General features: G+C 39.4%; 1 protein-coding gene across 1 annotated transcript in view; it reads right to left on the bottom strand.

The window, feature by feature from the left end:
- The window catches only part of LOC113008980 (anoctamin-4), a 54,432-nt gene that overhangs the window by 21,418 nt on the left and 23,267 nt on the right, over positions 1–9,747 (bottom strand). Inside the window, exons 4-15 of the mRNA XM_026146974.1 lie at positions 6,882–7,082; positions 6,040–6,188; positions 5,727–5,876; positions 4,545–4,645; positions 3,862–3,906; positions 3,653–3,784; positions 3,326–3,432; positions 2,576–2,631; positions 2,319–2,440; positions 1,970–2,104; positions 822–918; positions 309–369 (exon numbers count right to left, since the gene is read on the bottom strand). Coding sequence (XP_026002759.1) covers positions 309–369; positions 822–918; positions 1,970–2,104; positions 2,319–2,440; positions 2,576–2,631; positions 3,326–3,432; positions 3,653–3,784; positions 3,862–3,906; positions 4,545–4,645; positions 5,727–5,876; positions 6,040–6,188; positions 6,882–7,082 — 1,356 coding nt within the window. The remainder of the gene's footprint in view (positions 1–308; positions 370–821; positions 919–1,969; positions 2,105–2,318; positions 2,441–2,575; positions 2,632–3,325; positions 3,433–3,652; positions 3,785–3,861; positions 3,907–4,544; positions 4,646–5,726; positions 5,877–6,039; positions 6,189–6,881; positions 7,083–9,747) is intronic.

Genomic DNA, 9,747 nt, shown 5'->3' with positions numbered 1-9,747 from the left:
CTATCCACCTATTTTGATCTGCTTTACATATCAAACAGGAGTGGGAACAAACAAGTGCACGTTTATTTAATCCTGAGGCTGAATGGAACAAAAGACAGCCAACCTGAATATAGTTAAAGAAGCCTAATTTCCATGTTCCCTGCAAAATACAAATAAATGAGGGATGGCTCAAGGCTTTTGCACAGTAATCTCTATCTTTTAGAAAACATCAGAAGAGGTTATCAGACAGTGCAGCAGCACAGCACTGTACGAACCTCATTGTTATGTGTTTCCCTGCTGCATTTTTCCAAAGTTCAATGTTAACTTACCCCACACAGCCATGAACACAGCAAAGAAAACAGTGGCCCCGTTGTCGAATAGATGGGTGACCTTAAAACGAAGACAAGATCACACATTTTTATGTCAAAAAGCAAATTTAGGAAAAATCTACACACCTGATTCAATGAGATGCATAAATGTCAAAGATTTTAGTGCCGGTTTATGTGCAGTTAGTATGTTCCTAAGAATACTTTTGGATGATAAAAATGTCATTTTCATCACAGTGTTTCCAAGTAGGATGAGATGATTGAAGGGTGAGAAACTGAGGACACTGCACATTCATTCATAAACTGGTAGCTTGTGAATCAAAACATAGGGCTACCCCAAAGCATACCCTCATTAATCTCTTTTTGATGATACTTCAAATATACAAATATTTCAATCCTACTGGACTCATTTAGTGATAGACAGCTTCTTAACACATATTTATTTAACTAACACTGAGATCGGCTACTATCACAAGTATCAGCTGCTGGGAACATTTCGTCCCCCTTTTCATGTACCTTGGCGTAGATGCAGCTGTCTGACAGTCTCAGGTAGGGGCAGTACTGGTCACAGATGGGGCACATGATGATGTCGTTGGCCTGGCAGATTTCTTTGCTGGACGACGACAAACAAACGACCAAAGCATTCAAGTAGGACAAGAATTATAACATCCAGCAAGAGACAAAGTCACAGAAAAACCCAGACAAACGCAAGTCTGAGTTCTCTTAAAAAATACAAGTGCAAAACGTAAGTGTGTGTGATCTCTGTTCAGATAAATGAAATTATGTTCTTAAGAAAAGTCATTACAGAGAACATTTGCTTCTGTGTGAGATTTTTCAGCCAAAGAAGCCTGCGCACGTTTGATTTTCTGTTTCAGTTAAGCAGCATCCAGTATAATCACGTACAGGGGACAATTTCACACTCTGTTGCCTCATCTCAAATTGCAAATTACAGTTAGCTCCATAATCTGTTGGACAAACACACATTTTTTGTAGTTTTGCCTCCGTATTATCACTGCAGTGAATTTTAAATCAAACAGCCAGGATATGATTGAAGTTTTTGTAAACATAAACGTATATATAGTTTAAACGAAGAGGCTCCAAATTCATTTTAGTACTGACTGAGAGAGACAGCAAATACCTTAGGAGCAGTGTTGGTCAAGCTACTTGAAAAAAGCAATTAGTTGTTAATTACTGATTACTTCTCCAAGAAAGAAATCCTGTTACTTTACTGATGACTTATTTTCAAAAGTAATTAGTTACTTATTACTTATTTACATGCTACACAACAGACAACAGACCTTTCCACAATAAAGCAACAGACCTTTCAGCCCAATTCTATTTTTTCTGCATAATCATCACATAAAATTGAATGAAATGAAAAAGTCTCTTTTTAAAACTTGTTAGTTTTAATCTTCATGCATCAAGCAAACATTAAATTATATGCAACAGTCTTTGACTGAAATAGAAACATTTTCAACACATTATAGATCTAAATGTATCCAAATGTATGTAAAAATAATTTAACGTTTATTCTGCTCTGCACACGAGGATTCGTGGAAAGATGCAGCAGTTTGAAGAAAATAATGCGTCTTCTTCTGTAGACGCTCAGAGTAAAGAATAGCAGGACACACATGTTTATCACTACAGAGAGGAGGTGTCTTTACCTGACCTGGCAGTGCTCCAGAGTGAAAAGCCCGTACAGAAATACCAGTAGGCCAACTAGAGCTGCAGGAAACAGCATCCCCGTGTACCAGCCGAGCCAGGCGAAGTACAGTCCGATCTTCTCTCCAAAATACCTCCTGGAACAACAGCCGAGCACAAGCGGAATGAGAAAAAACAAGTTTGTTCCCTCAGAATGGCCTCGAAACTACACCTGTATGTGGTAAAAGCTACACAACACATCATGATGTCTTAACTAAATTTTATGTAAAGATATTTCAGCTATCGCTACCTGATGATGATGATGTTCTCATTTCAATATACTTTCAGATCTAATTGTGTGCATGTAGTTACCTGACTAGATCCAGCGGCTGGTACTTGTACCAAACCCCCCACCAAGCCCAGCACTCATACAAGAGGTGCCGATGGTTGTCTGCTCCGTGCGTTCTGATGGAGTTTTTGCTGTGGTAGCTCCCCTGTTAAAGCATGCATATATATGTTTATGTACACATAGACATGATCTCTGTGTGTGATATAATATCACAGCAAAGAACTACTTCAAAACAGGTGGTGGAAATGAATGAGTGAAAGGTTTCTAGCAGCCAAATTACCTCATGAAGGGGGAAAGCTGCCTCGTATGAATTATTGCTCAAAAGACGATTAAGCCCTGCAAAAAAATTAATAAATAAATAAAAGAAAGAAAGAGAATCATTAAAGGAGTGAAGTCAGGTGGAGCCATACCGTTTCCGTGTTCACATTTAGAATTTACCGTGTGAATGCATAATCAAATCAAGCCTTGCATGAGAAGACGGGGTTTCATGCAAACACATTCATTAAAAACCTCATAAAAATTGAGTCAAAATTTTGCAGCTGGGGGTGTTTTACAGATATCGGCTGAAATTCTGGTCCCTGCAGAAACACCGTTTGAGCTAAAGAGGATTTTTTCATTGTTGTTGATGTAATGCCACAACTAACCACTGGGATAAAATCAGGAGAAATGCCTGTAAGTCTGTCATAAAAGGATTTTGAGAATTCATCCGGAGTTTTTGAGACAGCATGAGCTGCCATTTTTTATGGGCCTTGGATTAATATGCATCAGATAGGACTGTCTGGTGTTTTTTTTTTTTATAAAAAGGCATTGATAAACAGGAAATAGTAATATTAAAATGTTATAAAACCATATTTAAAGTCTGAAAACTTACACATAAGCTTAAAGTGTAAAAAAGAATGGAAACCAAATGGATTTCTTAGTCAAATATACGGTGCTTATATACAATAATATTCTGGTGCATTTTGTGCATTGATATGTATTTTTTTTAATTTATTTTTTGGTAATTTTCATTAATTCTACAGAATCTTACCCATCTTAGTTTTCCCCTCCTCATATTTGACCCGCTGCAGGATGTGGTGAACGATGCGACTTCTGGTGGCGTTGTTGAAAAATGTATCTTTGTTGTGGATGATGAAACTGGAGTGAAACAAACTGGTTAGAACAAGTCTGTCTGCCCTGACTGATAGGTTTTTTGTATATACGTGCACATATGTAAGTGCAAAAGTGTGTTTTACACTGTGCACCAATTTGCATATAAGAGGCTAAAGTACAAAAGAGGGAATGGAAATGCACCAGCTGGCGGTGTAAGATTAAGTTCAAAAAGTCTCTCGGGGTGAAGCATTCCTCAACAACTCACTGATGGATCCTCGATCGACTGAAGGGGGCGGTAAAGCTCTCGTTCTCCTCCAGGTCGGGCAGCCTGTCATTGTCGAACTTCATGGGCTTGCGGGGAAGCCAGCCGCGGAATTTGTTGATGCGCTTCTCCATCCTGCAAGAGAAGCTTCTGTTGAAGCTGCAGCAGTGGGGGTTTGCTTAGTCCACTTACACGTTGCCATGGACACTCACCTGCTCATAAACTTGTGCCGTCGGTGCATGTAGAAGATTTTCCTCCTGGAAAACGGAATGTTGATGAGAAGAGAAGAAGAAATTCATTCAGGATGCTATCACTTGATAATTAATTCATTAAATAAATAAATACAACCTTACAACCAATTTGGGCTTCCATCTATTCAACAGTGCAATAAATTCCACAGAGCTTAAAATTACTGTGTGCACTGGGTTTTAAGATATTTTTATAGAAATAAGCTACAACTTTCAGCTAATGGATCTCATTAAGTGTTAAGTGTTGTTTTAATGGTGATTTTATATTACCGTGTTAAAACAGTGGGGCATCATCTAGACAGAAATGGAACAGGGCAGCCAACATAAAACGAAGAGCTTTTTTGCTTTTTATACTGTATCTTCATGTATGTTTGAATAGTAATTATTAAATATTATATTTATAGAGTGCACAGTCACCTCAGGGTGCTTTATATTGTAGAGTAAAGACCCTAAATGAGGGAGCACTTGGTGAAACTGGGAAGGAAAAACTCAATTTTTACAGGAAGAAACCCCTGGAAGAATCAGGCTCAGTGATCTGTTGGGGTTACATTACACTACATGCAAATAACTTCTGTTTGTGTACAAGAAAATTCGACAGGGCAGCTTTAATTATTTTCACATTAGCATCATTAGAAGTTTTGTCTAACCTGAAAGGCATGCGAATGTTCATGAGCTCTGCATAGCGACAGAGAACATCCCATGGTGCATGAAGCTTCAAGAAGATCACATCACTGTTTGTTAACGAGGCCTGTAATGAAGTCAAACACACATAAATATACTATACCGTTTTATAATATGTATATATATATAAAGCAGAATTTATTTTTTAAAGGGAAGAGCTACAAAATATCTCACTGCAGGCTGTTGAGCATCTGCTCTTTTCCTCACCTGTTTGTACTTCCTGAATGTGTAGGAGTCTGTCTAAGGGTACATGAATCAGAAGCTAACTGCAGAGACCTAAAAATAACTAAATGACTCCATGCAAGAAATACACACAAGTGGGCTGAAGGTTGAAGGAGACAACAACCGTCGCCTTCCGCTGCGCACTCTAGATAATGACGACCTTGGCGGTACAGCATCAGCAAACAGAGCTGAGGTTAACACACAGCATCACAACATCCACCTTCTCCATTCTATCAAGTGACACTTTTGCTCAGTGAGAAGCAGCAGCAGGGAAAATTGCGATCGGCACATTTGATTTTGCTCTACGAGTGCTGAACGTCTCGACAGCCCCCAGCTGTCAGACCTGGCACAAAGGCTTTGAGCATTTTAAAATTCAACACTTCGGCCATTTAGATTACATGCATAATAGGGCTGTGCATTAAATAACTTCCTCACATAAAATGGTATCGCTGTTGAGCGAGACTCACAATAAATGCAATTGCAGGTTGGCTGAAGAAGCTGGTTCTCTGTCAGCACCGGAAACTATCGAGCTTCTCGTTTACTTTGGAGTCATCGCTTTTTAAAGAACTGGACTACGTTTGCTTTGCTAATGTCCTGTGATTATAAGAATTGCTCTTGAGCAATAGATATATGGCCGAAGAACGAATTGAGTGCTACATTGCTGACCTCCAAAACAAATTTAAAAATACGGTATATCATAAATGATTTATAATCCAAAGTTTGCCTCATTCATTGACTGGGTCTATTGTTTGGATTTTGCAAACCACAAGGAGATGCTTCAGAATAATTTAGGTCACATTGCTTTTATTGTTGCTGTCAAAAAAAGAAAAGGAAAAGGTCTTAGAAACTGTTTTACCTGCAAAGCGCAAAATACTAGAAAGGATTAGTGAATGGTTAACAAACACTGTGCAAGCCAGCTATTTTACCTCCTTTTCCATGTGCAGGCCCTCTGCACGGATGTTCCGTTCAAATACTTCCCTTTTCTCTGACTGTGAACTGGATTTCCTGTAGACCAGGATGTAATCGATGCGGCTCTTTCCATCACTGAAGCAAAGGCCACTGGACTTACTCCTCCCCTGAGGCCATGCAGATAAAGAGAGTCAGCAAAGAATAGCAAGTAGCCATTTAGAGGAACCGTTATCTCTGCTGTTTTGACTCAGTTATTGTCTATTATTGACGATGGATGGATGAATAAGCAAACATTTGGCTGTCGGTGATTTGTTTATTTTCACCGCTGACCTCTGGGAGACCTGCACTGGACTTTGTGTTGTCATCAAGGATGCTGCTGTGGGTGCCCTGGTTCTGCAGAGTGGAGTCGTCGTCTCTGGACGGGCTGCTGATGCCACCTGACCTTTCTCGTTCAAGAAGCACGTTAACATCCTTCACAACTGGAGAGTAAATGGAAACGAGAATAGAATCCAAGCTGACTAACTTTTAATCCAGTAAAAATGCTGACTCTTCTTCTGTTCTTATTCAATAACTGAGCAATCATAAGACAGCTAAAGAAAACCTTTTCATCCCTTATTATTTTTTAGCTATAAAAATCCAAAACAATGAGCTAAAAAGCTCAAAAACATCAACACAATCGTATTAGAAGTTTTTCTCCGGGATAGAATCAGCTCTGCTTCAAATTCTACTTTTAAGAACTATAGAAACCACAAGTGGCATCTTCAGACACAACAGGAGCTGATTATTCAAGAGCTTGTATGAGAGGAAAGGGACTTTAAATTAAATTCCAATTCAAATGGCTTTTGATTCTTTCACGATGCTCTGTACTGTATCTAACTCCTTTAATTAATCTGTGTTGTCGCAAAAAGCAAGTATGTTGGCAGAGAGCAGAGAGGACTATCGTATTTTACTATTTTTATATCAGGTAAAGGGGAACAACTCTAAATACAGTAATTGAAAATGCCAACAACCTGCACGCAAGTCTGAAAAAGTTTCTCTGAGCAGTGATGGCCTTTTATTAGCTGATGTAAAGGTATTCATTAGAAAGACCACAATGCTGTCAGCTAAACTTGCTGGGAGAAAATAAGCTGAGTGAAGTCGACATAAATGTAGTTGCTGCTGGTGGTGCTCACCCAGTGGAGGCACATCATCTTGAGTGCTGGAATCTGGGGCTGTGGCCAAAGATTCCTCCATGATGTCTTCTTCCCCACAGGAGGGGAAGGTGAGAGGTCTGTCTGCTGCCCGGTAGCCAGAGGCCGAGGGCTGCAGCTGGACTCTGTGTCGGCGGAGGCTCTGGTGCTGGAGCTCAGACCCATGTAGAGATAAACTTGCACCTGTAAGGATACACAGCACGTTACTGTCGTTTTTTGCTTCCTTTTAAGAGATAGCAATTAATCTTTTAGTGCTTATTGTTATCTTTTTCCATTTACTTGCTCTCGCTTAAGACACAACAGAAAGTCTAGTAATAAACTTGCGAGCAACTGGTCGAGTATTGACCGTGTCATCTGGACTTGGAACTATTGTGACAGTGAACATGAGAAGACTTTCTGTCAGAACGTCCCCCAGGTAAAGCTTTCTCACTAACTACACGGTAATGGCCATCCATGCAAGAAGAATACATCAAGACCAAAGACCCGAAGCTAAACGTGAGTCATCCCAAGGAATAAATCAACAAAAATAATCAGGGCCAGGCAGGCAAAACTTGCAAACTTGCAATTACTCTGCACACACACACACACACACACACGCGCGCGCGCGCGCGCACGCACGCACACACACACACACACACACACAAAAGTCACAAGGGCCCCTCCAGCCAGCATCATCTGACAGCCTTGCAAAAACACAGTTAAAGTTATTCTAGAAATGCCAGAGACCATGTTGACTTCACTAACAATGCCCAAGTTGACTGGTTATAAAATGTTAACTATTAACTCCTAAGCTAACAAGTCAACTGCTGGTGTCCCAACTGTGACTTCTGCCTGTGCGCACTTGACTTGTTCACATCATGGCCAGTAGAGCTGGACACACACAAGGCTGCTCAGCTAGCTAAGTTAACTAATGTTGAACTTCAAACAAATTAAATGTTTCTACGTATATTTCACTCGCAGTTAAGGCTAGATTACTTGACTCAAACTCAACTTAATGTATTTATAAAGCACATTTTTAACACATTGTTAACAACCGGCACCAAAACCCTGTTCAAAAGACAAAATAGATTTAAAAAAACAAACAAACAAAAGCAAAAAGCACAAAAGGGAATAGATACGAAATGACTTAAATACATTTTAGTAGGTGCTTAATACATGAAGCTGAAAAAGTGAGTGAAGACACAATGAGCAAGTCCGATTCAAATGCCAGTGAGTAAAAATGAGTTTTAAGTCCAGTCCAGGCTGGATGGAGCAGATTTGACTGGGAGGGGAATGCTGTTCCACAGTTTGGAGAATGCTCTCTGAGTTTCAATTTAAAGTGGAAAACAGTCAGAAGCATCTGATCAGCTAACCGGACGAACAGACAAAGAGTTTTCGTTAGAGAAAATTACCTTTTCTTTTCCTTTACTGTAGATGTAGAGCAGGTTAATCTCACTCACATATGCTAGAAAGTTTTCCAAGTGGTCACTCTGGGTATTCCAAAAAACAACAACAACAAACCCCCTCTGCAAATAAAATAAATAAAACTTTGTTGTAAAAGAAATATTTTTAAAACTACAGCTTCACAGGCAATCAAGACTGTCTTTTCTAAATCTTTAATCCATGGAGGTTTTGACATCTACAAAGGTAGCTAGAGTTTAGTGTAGAGTGGAAAGGAACAGTCCCTAAGAGGAAATGCTGATGAACAGCCGTGCTGCACATCATACAAGGTGTAAGCCAATGGGTAGAATGCAATAAATGCTGAAGACGTAGACAGAGATTCCCACTATACAAACACTTTCCTTGAGTTTTTGCTGAAGCGTAACAGCAAAATTTAAAAGGAAGACAAAAACAGCAGGAACAGATGTACAGCAACAGATAATATGGCAGAGGAAGCTGTGTGAAAATTAGAGGGGAAAAAAGAAAAAGCACAGCTCTGTAACTTCTATCTCCTTAGCAAAGATTAACCTTGAAAGACCCTCCAAAGATAGACACTCTACATGGCAACACATATGCTAATTGGAGCTATTGGTCAACTAGACTGTGCCCGTCTGGGAGGGAGAAATTATTCCAAGCTTAGCATAAAACGAACAATCTAAACAGGTCTGTGTCTCTTACTTTCAGTCCTCTGGAGAGTGAGAAGACTTCGAGAGAGGGGGTTGGCTGTCTTGAAGGTCTGCATGGTGAATTTACGTTTGTGATAGCAAAGGTGACTCAGCTAAATTTTTCTGCTGAGCGGTGGTAAGAGGGACAGAGATATAGAGGTTGGGGAGTCGTCCCAGCCTTTAATCAGCCGTTGATGCTTTGGAACATTGGACTCCATGGACGAGGCTAATAGAAAGATGATCAATCTGATACTAGTGGAAAACAGGGTGACCAACTCAACCTGCAACCTTCAGAGAGGGCACACTGAAAAAACACTTTATTTATTCAAAGAAGATGAATAAAGTTTAATCTCAAGATTTGAGATTAAAAGTTCTTCTATGGAAACTCATTTCTGCCAGTAAGTGAAAAAAGATCAAATTAATCACGAACTTTAAAGAGTGTATGAATATTTACGACCTTTTACGCTTCATTTAAATTGAAAAACTGAAATAAAGTCCTAATTTTACTATTCTTTTCCTTTGATGTCATACGTATATTGTACTGTGCCTGGGTGTCTTTGGAGGAGTCGGACTCAAGCACACATAATCTGTATTCAGGAGGGCGTGCATAAAAATTAAGTGAAACAGTCGCAACATATGGATTGTGCTTTGCTCACAACAAAATTTAAAGTTTGTTCAATACCTGAACGTATTCCAGTTTTGTATCAGTTTAAATTGGTGTACTTTTCTACTGTGTAACATGCACAGTTAAAAAAAAACCAATT

This window comes from Astatotilapia calliptera, chromosome 17 (genome assembly GCF_900246225.1).
Source record: "Astatotilapia calliptera chromosome 17, fAstCal1.2, whole genome shotgun sequence".
Classification (NCBI taxonomy): domain Eukaryota; kingdom Metazoa; phylum Chordata; class Actinopteri; order Cichliformes; family Cichlidae; genus Astatotilapia; species Astatotilapia calliptera.
The sequence above is the reverse complement of the archived record's forward strand: the minus strand, read 5'-3'. Positions and strand labels throughout refer to the sequence as shown.